Source organism: Melopsittacus undulatus, chromosome 4 (genome assembly GCF_012275295.1).
Source record: "Melopsittacus undulatus isolate bMelUnd1 chromosome 4, bMelUnd1.mat.Z, whole genome shotgun sequence".
NCBI classification, from domain to species: Eukaryota; Metazoa; Chordata; class Aves; order Psittaciformes; family Psittaculidae; genus Melopsittacus; species Melopsittacus undulatus.
In genome coordinates, this window is record NC_047530.1 from 48,670,279 (window position 1) to 48,686,870 (window position 16,592).

The window sequence follows — 16,592 nt, forward strand, 5'->3', positions numbered from 1 at the left end:
TTAAAGCAAAAAGGAGTGGCTTTGAGGTTACCCAAAATGCTAAAAAAGACATGTTACGGAAAAAGTAAACCCCATCCTTCACACCTGCCTGAAGACACAAATAAGCTACTTCTTGTGCACCATTTGGTATTTGTGGAGGCTGTAGTAGAAACTATGCTTATGTCAAAGCTTTCCTTAAGTCAAAGAAAAGCCACTTACAACCTCTACAGAATGAATGTGTGAGCATCTGAAGCCAAAGCCTAGGAACATCTTTAACTTGGGTGCACAGGCAGGATTTACAAGTGAACAAAACACCAAAGTGACTGCTCTAGGAAGAGAGATGATGGCATTCCCGCAAACCCACCCCAGGGCAACGCCAAGTTTGTCTCTTACATTCTTAAAGCCAAGTTAATTCTTTTGTATTCCAGGTGTGCAACAGCTGCATTTTCCCTTGGAACGAGGTTTATTAAAAGTCTGACTGGGTAAGAAAACCCAGTCAGTGTCTCCTGGCACCAGCCTTCTAGGTTTGCTGTCCACCTGAGGCCTTGACTAAGACCTTCTCCTGACATGCTTCCACTAAGAGCTTACCAAAAGCTAACGGGTAAAAGAAGTTATTAATAGTGGTATTGTAGTTCATGAAGGATGGATTGGTCTTAAAGGAGAAATATCTTCATTTTCTCCTCACAAGCTGAAAAATGACACATTTAATTATTTGCAAACAGACTTTATTATATTTCCTGCGGAACCACTCCTGCCCTGGCGCACATACCAAACCATTGAACCATTTTCTGTACTAGCAGAAACTCATCTTTTGTTTGTAGGAAAACTCCTTTTCAAGGGATACCAATTTAAAAAAAAAACATGCAGCTGAACAGCTGCTCATTTCCTCCTACTCTGTTGTCTTGGCCAATACTGGAATATGTATCAGAGTTCCAAGTACTCTTACAGGGAAAGGCAGGGAAGAGCTCTACTTTAGATTAGAAAACACCTGGGTTTTGGAGAGCCTTCCCCAGCAACCTGATAAAAGCACCAACCAGTAATAATACAATAGGTAGATCTCCTCCTGCCTTTGGAAAGGAGCTCTTTTTAGAGCCTGACTAATGCATTAGAAAGGATTATAAGATTAATGAGCTCCTAAAGGGTAAAGACCCACTTCTAGAAGATGCCCAGTAATTGTTTATTTCAAGGACAGTAATGCTGCAGTGAAAATGAACAATGTTTTCATGAGCCTTGGAGTTAGTACATCCAGAGATGCACAGAAGGTTTGTCAGCTCCCTGGACATCCACCCAGGGAATCCACAAGTATTTTGGTACAAGCAAATTCTCTATTAAATTAATTAGCTTTATGAATAAAAAAGTTCAGGTTAAGACAAGGACGTTGCTTTGACGTTTCTCCTTAGGCAGTCACCACTCAGAAAACGATCTTCAACTCAGGCTTGGACTCCTCCAGCGCTCTCAGTTCATCATCCACTTCAGCACTCCACAAAATGTCGTACAAACTAACCCAAACAGAAAGGTAAGCTGGTTTAGTGAGCATCCTCCGCTAAGGAAAGAGAAAGATGCACAAATGGACAATATGGGAAGATCATATAACAGAAAGAGCCCCATCTAGGTTTAAGAGACTGGCCCAGCAGCCAGAAACACGCCTTACAGGATAGGACCATATTACTCCCTCCCCAGCATCACCTCCTTGTTCTTGGGCCCTACGGACCAAAGCAGATCAAAGCACTGTGGTCATGTCACTTGGAAGGGACAAGACAGGTTTTGCACCATGCAGATGGCACCTGACCCACCACCCCCTCCCTAGGCCACCAGTTGCCCTCAAGAGGAATTCCCAGAGAGCCGGTGCTTGCATTCCCTCCCTGAGCCCACCACCTGCGGGGGAACACACACAGGACCACAAACACCTCTCACATTAACTGCTGCACATTGCAGCTGGGGTTCCTCAAGGCTTCGCAGATCTTCCTCATGCCTTCATCTTCCAGTGGGTTGTAGCTCAGGTCCAGCTCTGTAAGGCACTGCTTGGTAGCCATGACAGTGGCGAGGGTTGCACAGCAGGCTGATGTGACATCGCAGTTACCCAGCCTGCAGAGAGAGGAGGGACAGCTGCAGTAAGCAATGGCTCCAGAGACCAGCCCACATCCAGGCAGCAAGCACAGATGCCCCTAGCATGGACTACAGATCCCTGTATCCTTGAGGCATCAGCAGGGGCTGGTCCATGGTCTTCCCACAGAGACAGCTGCCCTCCTTGTGACTGCTGAACACATAAAAGTCCTCCCTGAAAGCTCAAAGGCATGTGGCTTCAGCTGGAGAAGAAACCTTAAGAATATATTCCCAACTTCTGTTTAGCCTGGAGATGAGAAGGCTGTGGGGAGATCTTGTAACAGTCCTCCAATATCTAAAGGGGACCTATGAGAAATCTGGAGAGGGACTTGTAGCAACAGCACAAGAGGGAATGGCTTTAAACTGACAGAGGGGAGATTTAGATGAGATATTAGAAGTTTTTCACTATGAGGGTGGTGAGGCACTGGCACAGGGTGCCCACAGAAGCTGTGGCTGCCCCATCCCTGACAGTGTTCAAGGCCAGGTTGGACAGGGCTTTGAGCAGCCTGGTCTAGTGGAAGTTGTCCCTGCCCATGGCAGGGGTCAGAACTGGATGATCTTTAAGGTCCTTTCCAACCCAAACAATTCTATAATTTAATGATTCTGTGAACTCCAACATCATGCATAATCTTCTCTTTGGTTTCAAGTGATCATAAAGTGCCTCTAAAGTTTATGACTTGAAACTTGCTACCACTTCTCTAAAAAGGGCAACTGAGGACTCTCAGCTGAGAAACAAGTAGCTTTAACTGGTCATCAAACACATATTTTTGGGCAGAGACTTCAAGTATTACTGATGTCTCTTGCTCAACCCCCTCACTGTGAGCTTCAGGCATTGCAGCACAGCTCCAGCTTCTGTCAAATGACGTGGAGGGCAGGAGCATGGTGCTCTGAGCACCATGCAGGCCACAGCCACACCAGTCCAGAGCTTGGTGCCCACCTGGGAAGGGAACAGGCAGACAGAGAAGGCAAGTCCCACCACAGAGCTGCACAGGATGCTCCAGCTGGACAGGATCCTCCTCCTCCTACTGGTGAGACTGGATCAGCACTTACGCTAGCACCCACAGAGACTATGGAAAGCAAGAGGCAACTGGTGAATTCAGGCAGGCTTTGCACTGTGACTGGCAGGCATGAGAATTAATGTGCCAGACCTGGACCAGCAGCTCTTCCATCTCAGTGTCACATCTGAGAGAGGTCCTGTGGGTGAGTTCAGAGAAGGGCACAGGAAGCTCTATGGTGAGCAGTTCACAGAACAAAGCAAGATCCCTGCAGCCTCCCCACCCTTTGCTTCAGATCCTGAAGGTACAGGAAAAAAAATACTATGCTACCACCTATTGCTATCTTCCTCTCTCTACATGCTATTCTTGGAAGGGTAACACAGCAAGAGAGAAGATGATTTCTGAGGGTGCACCTTACCATAGGGACTGGATGTTGCAGTTGGGGTGCAGCAGCCCTTCACAAATGAGTTCAACACCTGCATCTCTCAACTTGTTCTCACCCATGTGCAGTACTTTCAAGTGCTTGTTCACGCTGAGAGCAGAGCTGACGGCCTTGCAGCAAGCAGTTGTGAGCCCACACTCCCTAACCCTGCAAGGCAAAACTGACATGAGATGTACATGGGGGATCTAGAGAGTATCAGGCATCATTCACTTCACATTTGCTTCATAGGAGCCCAGATAGGGGGACCAGAGGAACCAGAGCCTTCCTACAATCACCACTCTCAACCCACTGTCAGCTCAACCCTTTCTAAACAGCACCTCTCCCACTCTATATTTGGGATGTCTGTCTTGGAGCATGCATCTAGGGAAGGCACCTGCCCATAAAGTACAGGAATGATGTGTGCTGCTCTCATAGTTGCTCTCAGCTCCACTGTGCACTCCTGAGGCACCGTATCAACTCCCAAGGCCACCAGGGCAGGAGAAGAACCCAGCGGGGGCAGGAGCTGGAACTCCAGTTTAGGAATGTTCAAGTGCTGCTTGTTCAAGTTCTAGGTGAAAGAACAATCTTCCTCTCCTGTCCATGTGAAACCACAACATCCCAGCATAAAAGGCAATGCTGTCAGCAGAGAGGATGCTGAGAACAGTTTACATCTTTAAAACCTTCTTTTGGCTCATCAGTGAAACAGCCTGAATCCAGTGGAGGACCTGAGATATCTGATCAAAGCACTCAATTTGCTCATACATAAGGACTTTCAAACTTCAAAAGTCTCTTAGTTGCCGTTTGTTGCAGTGTAAAACATATTAGCCAGAAGCTCCACAAGTGATGCTTGGTCTCCTGTTGTTTACAACAGGATGAGAATGGGGAGGCCATTGCAACTGAGGATCTAGCTGGTGGCCATTACTTCACCTGCATCTTTGTCTCCAAAGGCAGTGGGTATGTGAAACTTGACAGCAGCTCACCATAGCTCCTGGAGTTTAGATCTGGGATCCTTGAGCGCCTGACACAGCATTTCCATCCCCGAGTCTCTCAGATTGTTGTCTATCAGACTGATCTCTGTGAGGCTCTCTTTTGTACTGATGAGTCTGGAGAGATTGTTACAGCTAGCACTTGTGAGATCACAGTCCCATAACCTACAGGGAAGAACAAAGTATTATTTCTCCCAAAAAAATGGCTTAAGAATAGAAAACAGAGTCCTATTTTAGCATTCTGATGTCTTGTTACATCATATCATTTTCTTCTATCCTTTACAAAACCCGTTCCTGCTTCATACCACACAGCTTTCTCCTTACATTCTACCCATTGCACCAAAAGCTCACAAAAAAGAAACAGGGTCATGCAATTCTAGTAGAAAGACAGCTCGACAGGAAGCCAAGACAATGCCATCACCAGTTTCAATTCACCCTCTCCCCAGTTTGTTCCAAACGATCTCAGTGCGGTTCTCCTCTCACATGGTGTCATCCACCCACTTTTGAGAACAAATCTGCAGCAGAGACATTCTTGTTTCACTAGGGGGTGTAACTGAGAAACGTTCTGCTTAGGAGCAAACCAGCTGCACCAGGTAGATTGCTCAGAGGCCGCAAAAGAGATTTCAGTAACCTCTGTCTACCCTTACCATAACTTCTGGATTCTGCAGTTAGGATGCATCAGTCCTTGGCACAGCAGAGCCAGACCGGAGTCCCCGATCTTGTTATCCCCCACAGAGAGATCTATCAGTGACGACTTGCTACTGAGAACAGCGCTGATCTCCTGACAGCTATTGCTGGTTATGCCACAGTTCTCCAGGCTGCAGAAAAAGAGCACAGCTGGAGTTGCTGCTCCAGACCCGCGGTGTTAGATACAGCCCAACACCCCCAGCTCAGAACGAGGAGGGTCTATGGGCTGGTTCCTTGCTGGACACTGCTAGACCCTGCAAGACTCAGATACAGGTATCCTAGGTGGGGTCTGAGTGAGGCAACACACAGCTCCTGCACTCCACAAGGCTGCAGAGCACTTTGACTGACCCATTCACATCCATTAATGCAAGGATCAGTTTCACCAGATTGTCCCTTTGTATTCACTGTCCTTTTTAAGATGAACTTTTGGCTGTACCTCACAGTGAGTACCTGGCTCCCTATCCCTGCTGAAGCACAGGGACAAGATAAAATGAATCATGCTTCTCTCCTAAACCCAGCTTTAACCCAGACACGAGGCCAATGTCTTGAAGCAAAAAGGGGACCTAAATATACATACTCAGCTGGCTGGTAATTCAGGGGTAAGAACTGGAGCCACTGAGGATTATTGCTCCTCTGCTCTGAGATACTGGCTAACAGTTACCCCTTGTCATTGCAGATTCAACCTGGGGTACACGTTCACACTGTCCCAGCAGACATAAGAGTAAGCTCAGAATCCCATACAATGAAAAAATAAGGACAAAAAGATCCCCAAAATGAAAGCCCCAGACATCTGCTTGCAGTTTCCAACTACAGAAATCTGAGCCAGCAAGAAAACTGCCCTGAATTTCAAGAATTCCTGACAATAATTTTTGCTGTCTTGGGGGTGGTATAACTAGTAGCAGGACTAGTTCCAGCTAGAGTCGGCCAGCTTTTCCTTACTGTAGTAACTCTAGGTTGCAGCTTGCCTCCACCAGTCCTCGGCACAGCTGCTTTACTGCTGTATCTCCCAGCGTGTTGTTACTCAGGCTGAGCTCCTTCAGGGTGGGCTTGCTTTGCAGAGCAGCATTGAGAGCTTCCACAATATCAGCTGTGAGTTCACAATACTCCAGCCTGCAAGAAGAAAAGAAGTCCAGAGGTAAAACAACTGTCTTCACCACATCCTGCTATCCACAAGGCATCAGCTGGGCAAAGTGTGTGTTAGCCAGAAAAGATGCCAGCATGAGCTGAGACCAGGCAACACATGGAAAGAGAGGTAACTACAAGAGTTTTTAACAGCACATCCCTGTTCATTTCAGGAAGCATTAATTCCTAAACTAGACCCCAGGAACCCTAGCAAGACTAATTACCTACCCCATTTTTACACTAGTCATCTGTGACACCAATGCACAGGCTGCCTGGAACACATGACTGAGTTTTGCATTGCAACACATCACACAGCATCACCACCAAGCCTTCCCAGGAAGAAATAACTGGGGACTGAGAATAGGCCTGGATCCTGCTCAGACATAAAACAAGGACCACGTGCAGCAGAACCAGACCTTCCCTGGGTGTCTGAGAGGTCTTGTATTAACAGCCACCACTGCCAGGAATGCTAAACAAAGCCTATGGGAATAGGCACCCAGCTCTTACAAACCCACAGGACCTACCAGCATGAATAAACATTACACAATTTCAGACAAATAAGGAAGAAATCCATATCTGGCAACAAAACTGGTTGTCTACAGGGAAACAGGGAAACAGGGAAAGACAAGCATGATCTGTTTGATGATCAAAAGCACCCATTGACTACTTACTGCAGCTTCTGCAGCTTACAGCTGGGGTTCATCATCCCTTGACACAGCACCTTCACTCCAGCAGTCCCCAGTTTGTTATCCCCTACATGCAGCTCTGTCAGGGATGGCTGTGCGCTGAGGACGGAGCGGAGTGTCTCACAGCTGGCACTGGTCAGATTGCAGTTTTGAAGCCTGAAGGGGAGAGGCGACCAGGGTGAGGGAAATGCACTCCTGGAATTACAGAGGCTCTTCTCAGAGAGGTGCACATGCTGAGGTTTGATCTTAGGAAGGACTCCATTGCACCGACAGTGCCTAATGCTCTAGAAGGCGGCACATCCAGGTTAGTATTACTGGTTTACAGATGTGCCAAAATATCTGATCAGCTATTATTATGCCTGTAGCTCCCATGCTTCCTTCAGTGTAACTACTCTTACAGCACCTCTAGCAGAAGAAGGCTCCACCCTACATTAAGTAGCACTGCAACTGCTTTATAGAAGTCAATCATCATGAGGCTTATCCTGGAGACAGGGCAACGGCATCTTATGATTTCTTGCCACCTCTGGAAATATGATCCAGAGTAGCTAAAAGTGAAAATCTTGTCCAACTTGGCTTAAATCTGGGTATCATTAGAATTTTAATGGTATACTACAAGAAGGATCTATGAAGCTGATCCTTCAGCACTCAGGCTGGGAGAAGTAACGTAGGAACCACACTAGTATTGCTATGGGCTGTTTAGAGTTATTGGACAAGACTTCATGGCAATACAGAGGTTCTCTGCATGTAGTATTAAATTTGATTTGTGTTTGGTTGCTCTTTTATTCCTTAAGGCACCTTACCAGAACCCCCAAAATGGAACATTGTGTTTCTATGGAACTGAAACAGCCTAATCCAGGCAGCTACTTGGCCATCTGGAGAAGTCTGAAGCTAGGACAAACTCTCTAAAAAATGACTTGTGTTAGTCTTCCAGTAGAGAGTATCACGGTTATTTCTTGAAGGCCCATCAGAAAGTTGCAGTTTGATTAGCTTCACAGTCAACTTCCCCTCTCTTTGTCAGTGAGTCCTCATTGCTGGGGCACAGGGACTCTGAAGCAGGCATATCAGGCCTAAAAGGCAAATTATAGTGTGGTGCCATGAAGATCCTAGACCCACCTCAGGACCTAGAGGATGCCAGTACACTGCAAAAGGGATATGGACAGAGAGGGCAGCATCTCTTTGTGGGCCACTAAGGAGCAGGGGCAGCAGCCACTGGCTTTGACTAAAGCTGCTGCATCGTGGTTGCTGAGGGAAGCCCACTATTGCTATAATGTGGTGCTGGTCCCTCTGCAAAACATGCTGTCTTGAAACAAGCTGTCCCTGCCTAACTGAGGAGAAGAGGCTTGAGGCACAGCCAGTCTGGTAGAGAGAAGAGAGACTGACAGCTCTTGAAATGCCAAGGCTCACGAGAACATCCTTTTGCTTGGCTCCTAGAGAAAGGAGCGAGCAAACTGGACCAGATGCTAAACACTGTTTATAGCTGGCAGAAGAGCCTCTGAAAATGCATTTTTGAAAATGTCAGGTATGTGCTAATGGCAGAGTGGGCCCCTCTGTGGTCATTCTTTTGTTTAAACTGGCCTAAACAATAACTCAGCTGCCTCTTCTAAAACAAAGCCTCCAGAAAGCCTTCACTTGGCTGGGAAAACCCCACCTGTCCTTCTCTTAGTTTTGGAAGACAAAGGAAGACATACTGATGGTCCTGGAGTCTTACAGTAAATGTATCACTTACATAAAAACATCTGCACATTTCCAACCAGCTGACCTAGGCAACTGATGAGGTGCACTGGCATGGCTCTTACTATCGTCACATACTAGTTTGCCTCATGACTTCACCTGCAGCAGACTGCAAGCATGTTGCAGCAAAACAATCAGTGGAGCTTTACCATAACTTCTGAAGGCTACAGCTTGGCATCAACAACCCTTTACACAGGTATTCAATGCCTTCATCTCCCAGCTCATTGTTGTTCAGCTTCAGCTCTGTGAGGGATGGATTTGTACTGATGATGGAGGAGAGATCTTCACAATTATTGCTGGAGAGATTGCAGTCATCCAGCCTGTAAGAGAAGGAGAGAAGGAGCACTTTAGTCCTCAAGGTTGCTCTTTTCCCTGGCTGGAGCACAGTCCATGGAAGCAAAGTGACCAATTTACTCCCTGGCAGTCCCTAGATGCCTCCATAAGTATGTGCATGGCCCATTGGGCGATGCATGGCCCAAATCTAGATGTGCTGTCTCTGCAGGGCTGCAGTACAGCAGAGATTGGACAGCAGATCCCCAGGCCACAAACCTCCGTGTGTACAAAAGAGGGCACATGATGCAAGTCATTTCCCTTGGCAGGACTTCAGCTGAAGGACGCACCTTCACTTAAGCACTGACAGCGACGAACTACTGGTGTCTGAAGCCTCTAACGAGAGGCCAGCTTACAGGTTGTCAGACTAGTTCTGCCCTGACACCAGCCAAGCTGGGTCTTCAGCCAGCCCCAGAGACACCCATCAGCAGTTTTGTCTCAAGCAGGTGAGCCAGACCAGTCTGCACTGTCTCTCTCCAGCATGACTCTCAGTACACGAACTGCATTGGCTTCTCCCACTGTTGCTAAACTGATGGCGGGGAGTCGAATTGCAAGTAGAAGCAAGGAAAGGACTGGGAGCCCAGAAAAGCCATGGAAGTGTACAGAGAGGCAGAAAAGACTTGGGGCAAAAGGACGGTGTCAAGTCCCAGGTACAGCCACAGCCAGGACTACCAAGAGTTGCCTGGTCACTTCTCCTTAGACAACACTAGGAAAACTGAGGCTCTAGTAGGATTCTCCTTTGCTTCCTCTAGGAAGAAGGCTGGGCTCCCTATAGCATCACATTCAACACCAGTTAACAATTCCTGCCGATACTTTAGAAGTCCAAGTGAAGAATTAAAAGCTGTAGCTTGTGCATGACTATTAAGGTAACAGTTATTTGACAGCATCTGACCTGCATCCCTGAGAGTGTGCAACCTAATGAGCACAGAGATGTCTTCCCTCTCTTGAGGGAAAGGGAGAAAGTGAAAGACAGAATTACAAGCAGTCATCAAATGTTTAGATAACCGCATTACCTGGCTGAGTTCTTCGCATGCCTTAGAACAAGGGCAGCATCACTTTATACCAAAGGATGCTTATCTGTAGCTGAAAAACTTTGCAAGAGGGTGGTTCCCCCCTTCCCATTTAAATTAACCTTCTGGAAAAAAAATAGGAAGAATAATTCTGGTTACTGGGCAATTTCTAAGCTGTTCATCAGCAGTTCTGCAGCTGAAGAAAACAGGAGAGAAACACAGTATTTCTTACTTAGAAGAGATAATATGCAACTAGTTACTACCTGATGGTTTTGCAGGATTTCATTGTGGACAGAAGTTCAGCCCATCTTGATGGGCTCATCTCCTCACACTGGATGTCAAGCTCCATTTTAACAGCTGAGATAAGACCTGAGAATAAATGAAAAAAATAAAATAAAAACTTATGTTTCACTTTCTGAGAAGCACCAATCCTCTCCAACCCCCCAGCTCTCGGCCACTGCGTAACAGGACAGATTGTGTTTGTCCAACACCAGCCTGCTGCGAGCACTGGTAGGAGCCAGCAGCACTGGAGTGGTTTTGTCTAGGGCTCAGCAAGGTCCTCTCCTGAGAGGCAAAAAGTACACGGATTCTGGAGAAATATGGCAACACCTTATTATCTGAAGGCTGCTGTTGTGAGAATAAGACATTCCCCTTCCCTCTCCAGGGAAGCTTAACCAGAATTCGTATTTTAGAGGCACTAGTGCTACTTGTTCACTATCACACTACTGAGCCACACAGACACTGAGTATTACCAGTGTGGCATACCTGACTGGTTGTGGGACCTTGAGCTATACTTAAAATTAGGGTATTTCTGCGAGAACAAGGAAGATGAGCCAGAGAACTGCCTGGGCTTGGATTAAAAACCCTGTTGGCTTATGTGAGAGGTGGAACCAAGGCAGATGAGAGGAGTGCTCCTCCATGATCCGATAGCCAAGCTCTGAAAAGTCACTCTGGTTGGGCAAGTACAGAGAAACTGATAAGCACACTCTTTTGCTTCCTCTGAAGTCAAACTGCATTTCTGAATTGATGTAAACAGCACCTCGCAGAGCAGCCCCAGACAGCTGAGCTCTGGCTGAGCTGACAGGGATAGCATTAAAGGCAGTGCTCCAGTGGGTGACAAAATGCATTCTTGGTGTCTTGGCTGTGCTAACATGACTCAGACTACGGGATATTTATATATTAAAAAAAAGTCTCCTGAGCTATCACATGGGAATGTGAACAGCAAAAAAATCCCCATCAAGGCATTACTGACTGCATTTCATCACTCTCTTCCCCACCTCAGTCATTTGCCACCATAAAATCAAGGCTATCCCAAACTAGGCTTTCCACAGACATAAGCCTGGTATCAGAGCACACATCATGTTTCATCCACAACAAGTCCCACATCCATGGGGGGAGGTGAAGTGCCACGAGAGCAGGGAAGCACCGAGGCCATATTCCTAAAACACAAGAAGGAAACCAAGACGCCGAGGCCAGCGTTAGCAGAGCTCATGTGCATTCTTGGCCTCTCCTCTTTCAAATCCTCAGCAAAACGCTGCTGGAAATCACGGACACATCCTCGGTGGGTTCACAACACAACCCCACGTGTAAAGCCGGTTGAATCAGTGGTGTTTTAACATCAGCGCTGGCCCAAACCAGTATGAAGAAGTGAGAGAACAGCGCAGTTACACTACTCAGCAAACGCCTCCCAGGCGATACAGGAACTTGCTCTCTGTATTTCCCCTGGTTTACCACCCTCAGACCAAACGAAAGTTTGGGTTTTTCTCCCCCTCGCGAAGCCCTGCACCTTCCCGTCAGCCGAGGAACGGGTGACCCCCATCTCCGAGCACAGGCTCGGTCCTACCCAGCGGGCACATCGGCCATCGCGGCTGTTCCTGGCCTCCTGCTGCAGCAGAGCGCTGCCCCCCCTGCTCACTGCGCTCCTTCCCCCACCCTCCGTGTTCCTCGCACCTCAGCTCCACCGGAGCTCCCCGGGTTTTTGCTTCAACTTCCCGCAGGCCCCTGCTGCTGCCGCCCCCCCCGGCAGCTCCTACCGCAGCGCTTCCTGCCCTGCCCCGCACCGCGCAGCCGCCGACGCCCGCCCCAGTCCCGCCCCACCGGGCGCGGACAGCAGCGCGGAGCGGAGTCGAGCTGGGAGGAGCGGAGCGCAGCAGTCGTCCCGTTCTGCCCTCCTCCTCCTCCTCCTCTCCCATTTTCCACTTTCTCTCCTTTTCCTTTCTTTCCCCATTTCCTTCCTCCTTTCATTTTTTTCCTGCCTTCTTTGCCATTTCTGCCCCTTTCCCGTCTCATTCCCCCTTCTTACCTTTACGTTTCATCCCTTTTCCCTGTCTTCTTGCTTCTCCCCTCTTCCCACCTTCTTTTCCTCTTTCCCCTCTTTATTTTCTCCTTTGCCACCTTCCCCCCTCCCCTCTTCATCTTTTTCCTCTGTATCATATTACCTATTTTTTTTCGCGTTTTCCTCACTTCCGTCTCCCTCTTTTTCTATTTTCACCTTCCACATTATCTCTTTTGTGTTTTTCCCACTTCCTCCTTTTTCTTCTTTTTTTTCTCCCTTTTCCGTTTGCTCCCTCCTCCCCTTCCTTTTTCTTTCCTCTTGTTCTTCCTTTTCTCCTTTCTGTGCTTTCCTCTTTTCCATGTTTTGTCTCCCTTTCCTCCTTCCTTCTTTTTCCCTTCCCTCTTTTGTTTCTTTTCCACCCCTTCTGCCCTCCTTTTTCCCCCTTTCTCTCTCCTTTCCCTATTTCTCCCCTCTTTTTAAACTTCTTCCCCACTTCCTTCTCTTTCTCCTCTATTTCCCTTTCCCCCCTCCCCTTTTTCCCATCCACCCCTCTCTCCCCCCACAGCAGGACCACTGGGATATTCAGGAAAAAGAAACAGGAGAGGGGGAAATCCCTATAAGTGAAGGGGTGCAAAAGGGATAGGAGGATCAAATATTAAATGGGAAGGTGTCCCACCACGGCTAGGAGGGCAGCCTTTGCCCCGTGCTGGGATCCGGAGTATAACGCGGACGCATGCAGGTCACCCAGGAGAGGCAACATTGAAGGAAGCCGTCGCCAGGGGAGACAGAACCTCCCTTGTACTTGTCCAGGGAGCTCAGAACAGGGAATAAGAACAGTTGTCTCCCTGACTTCCAGCTTGCCAGATGGCTCCAGCTTGGAGGGCCTGGGATGTTTCTCCCGTCCATCCCTCACCAGTCCTATCCGTGACTCATCTTTCATATTCTATCTCCTTCATTGGTGCAACACGCTGACGATCACAGGAGCTGCACCTCACAGGCAAAGGCCTCTCTCTCTAAGCTCTCTGAAACAAAACCAGCAGCGCCATAGAGGACGGGCGCACCGGAGTTTGCCGCTGCACTGACTGTTGCCCGCCTCGGTCCCCCCGCCGTGCCGTGGCATCCCGGACACCCCAGTGGCCACCAGCTTGCCCGCACACCCGTTCCACATCCCAGCGCCTGGTTGGGGCTGGAAGGCGTTCGTCATCGCCCTGCTGGCTTCCTCCTCCGGCTGCCGGCTACTCCCTGTCTCCCTTTTGTTTCCTAGTACTTTTATCCCCAGTAACGACTCGTTCAGACTTTCACAAGACGGAGCAGGTTTTGAAGAGAGAGAAAGGTTTTGAAGAGAGAGAAAGGTTTTGAAGTGCCGAGAGCTCGTACTGAGTTGCCTCCCTTCCTTCCCCCCAAAATCTTAGTGTCTCACTCAGTTTCTTCTCCCTACGAACACCCCACCCTGTGGCTCACACAACAGTTCCATTAAGCACAACCAGCAGTGCCCCACAGAGCAGCCTCTGCGTTGCCCGGCTTTGAAATCGTTACGTGCTCCTCGGTAAGCAGAAAGGAAAGTTTAGGGAGTTTAAGAGCCCGGTTTTGCTGCCGATACGTACCTCGCTCTTCTCGGCGCTCTGCGGGGAGCGAGGAAGGCAGAGCTGACGCCTTCCTGCTGCCGTTACTACGCAACCTCTTCTGTTGTACACATGGTGCCTGCTAGAGGGAGAACAATTTTGGGCTGTGATGGCTTTTTTCCTCCCAGGGCAGCTGTTCTGGGGCTCACGGAGCTGCACTTCGTACGCGGTCGTACCTGGCTTAGGGACAAAGCAAATATTGCAGAAAACCTGGTGATGATTAAAGGCAACTATACCTTTGTACCCCTGTTCACGTAGCCACTTGCCAGAGTTTAGCCCAGAGCAAGGGAGTAATTGCCATTGAAGGATCTATAAAAAAATGAGGACACCACAGTGTTAAAGTGTGGATGTGGATGCTGCAGTTTGCATAGTTTCTCCATTCGTCACACAAGCCTTGTGCTGCCTGGACAGGGTGTGATGCTGAGCAATTACTGCCTCCTGCCACCTCACCCGGGGGTTAACCCCCCCTCAGGGGCTAGGGCATTGGTAGCCTCTTCTCCTGCACAAGCTGGACGCTCACATGGCCTGGAAGCATTTCCCAAGCACAGTCCTGGTCATGCCTCCCTAAAACTGCCTCTTGGCAGTAAGCAGGGACTCAAGTCCTACACCTTCTCCTCCCAAAATCCGTATGGCTTTTCTTCTCCCCAGGAATTACCATGCATGCGTCAAGATGCATCACATGCTAATTGCAGGTCACAGTAACTCACTTTCTCCACCTATCTTCAACGTTGGAAAGGTTAATTAATGTTTCCATATACTGCAAATGAGCTGGAGGCAAAAGACCAGCTAAGATTTTCCCTCTCACAGCTGCTGACCAGCAGCTCACCCACACTTCACGGGGAGCACTAGAGGGTGTCACTCCAGTTGCCTTTATTACCCTTCCTTTGAAGGAGTAGGGAAAAGACTAACAGAAAGGCTCAAAGAGCTGAAACTTACCTTCCTTAGTGCTCAGAAGAGAGTTGAATGACAGAGGGTGCACATTTTCTGTATTACCTCCTGGGAAACACAGGATTGTGCACACAAAGGGGTGACAACAACATTGCTTGTGCCCCTTGGTCTGATCTGAAACCTGGTCACCACCAACAATGAGCTTGGGGATGGCACAAGCCTGGTGCTTGCCAGGATACTCCCTGTCAGGCAGTTAGGTGGGGTGCTGCAGCTGGTGAAGGATACCTCTGCCCTTCTTGCTCAGCATGATGCTCTCAGGAAGGCCACTAGTGAAGACTGGCAAAAGGCCATCCTTGGTCCACCAGGTAATTTGAAATCAGATGTCTGTCATTCAGCCCAACAGCAAAGGTGTCGTTCCATGTGCATCCATTGCTGGCATCTCACTGCTTTCAGTTCCTGCTCTGCTGCCAACATCAGCAGTCTCTAAAGAACAAAGGCTAGTGTTTGTTAGAGGTTTCAGAGTGTTTTATGTTATGTGGAACTTCTGTAGACCTCCTGCCCTGGACAAAGCATCCACTGCACACTGGACTGAGCTGGTGAAAAACTAGGTTTACAAGCCAGGTAGCCATGCCAAGATGTCATCAGCTTCAATCTCTCTGTTGTCTTTTTGGCTGCCCTCACTGTGGGGATAACAAAAAGCATCTCAGGAAAAATCTATTGCCCTTCCCCAGCAAGCAGGACCAGGCTGTCCTACTCACAGAGACTCACACAGGTCCAGAGGAAACTATGGAGAGTGGGACTGAGAAAGGCAACAGCAAACACAGGTGAGGAATGTATGTGTGTGTCTTTCCACAGAAACAGTGAAAGACTTCTGGAACTGAAGGTATGTCCATTTGTGCATTTGCACAGACTCAGGTCTGACTCCCAGAGGAGTCTCAGAGTGACATCTGCCCTGTGTTCCCTTCTTTTTTATCACAGTTTCTCCCTGTCCCTTTTAAGGTCACTCACATTTATCTCCCAATTTCTTTAGGGCCTTTGTAGCAGGGAGGGAGCGCATGGTGCAGCCCACCTCTTGCCTGCAACTTGTGGCCATGGCTAGCATGGACCCAGCAAGGGTAGATCCTGGGATCTGGGGAAGTTGAGGTGTGTTTCCACATGTAAGATTGCTTCATCTTAAACCTAAATTTATGCACATAGTCCTAGAGCAAACTTGCAAGAGGATGCGTAAATTAATCTCATCAGCCTAAGTGGGAAGCTTTGCCTTTTTCCCCCCTCTAGCAGTTTCCTGTTGTGTCCTCTCTGCTCTCTTGATGCCTCTGTGTATGTACTTTACTGCAATTAAAGACAGTAAGACTCTGAGGGTCGTGACAGATCTTTTGCTAACTTGACCATGCAGTGCCTACCAGCAAGTTCATTACATAAGTTCAGCCATCGGGGTCCAAGCAGTAAGACTTCAGCATGTACCCAGCTCCATTTGGTGCACTGACAGCCTTGCTTTAACTCCTACTTGATTCATTGCTTGAAGTAATATGTTCCTTGATCTTGTGTGTGACTTGAAGTAAGGCTTTGTAGGCGGAGGAAATGCAAAACTAGGATCATTCCTGAAAAGCCAGTGAACTGATAAAAGCACTGGGGAGCAAAAGTGTTTGTGAGGCAAAGTGGAGAACCCAACACTATGGCTCAGGTGATGCCTTGGGAGCAACATAAAAGAGAGGTCAGTAAACAGATGCTGGTAACATCTGAGACATCTCAGACCT

General features: G+C 48.3%; 1 protein-coding gene across 3 annotated transcripts; it reads right to left on the minus strand.

The window, feature by feature from the left end:
* Positions 1–687: 687 nt before the first annotated feature.
* LOC101870386 (ribonuclease inhibitor) lies at positions 688–14,106 on the minus strand. Of its 3 annotated transcripts, none has more exons than XM_005149223.4 (10): positions 13,930–14,106; positions 10,314–10,419; positions 8,860–9,030; positions 6,965–7,135; positions 6,111–6,281; positions 5,132–5,302; positions 4,479–4,649; positions 3,496–3,666; positions 1,894–2,064; positions 688–1,478 (listed from the first exon to the last, which is right to left on the minus strand). In XM_005149223.4, exons 2-10 carry the CDS (start codon positions 10,397–10,399, stop codon positions 1,391–1,393), a joined length of 1,371 nt encoding a protein of 456 aa, XP_005149280.2. In that variant the 5' UTR covers positions 10,400–10,419; positions 13,930–14,106; the 3' UTR covers positions 688–1,390. The 3 variants fall into 3 exon arrangements, with proteins under 3 accessions (XP_005149280.2, XP_030904939.2, XP_030904938.2); XM_031049079.2 differs by lacking the exon at positions 13,930–14,106 and adding an exon at positions 12,084–12,104; XM_031049078.2 differs by lacking the exon at positions 13,930–14,106 and adding an exon at positions 12,001–12,099.
* Positions 14,107–16,592: the final 2,486 nt, after the last annotated feature.

Excerpts from the sequence above, each read along its gene's own strand:
- LOC101870386 (XM_005149223.4), bottom strand. The coding sequence starts at position 10,399 with ATGGAGCTTGACATCCAGTGTGAGGAGATGAGCCCATCAAGATGGGCT. Across the intron at positions 7,136-8,859 it reads TGTAGCCTTCAGAAGTTATG|GCTTCAAAACTGCAATCTGA; the intron begins GTAAAGCTCCAC and ends TCTCCCCTTCAG. Across the intron at positions 6,282-6,964 it reads TGTAAGCTGCAGAAGCTGCA|GCTGGAGTATTGTGAACTCA; the intron begins GTAAGTAGTCAA and ends TTCTTCTTGCAG.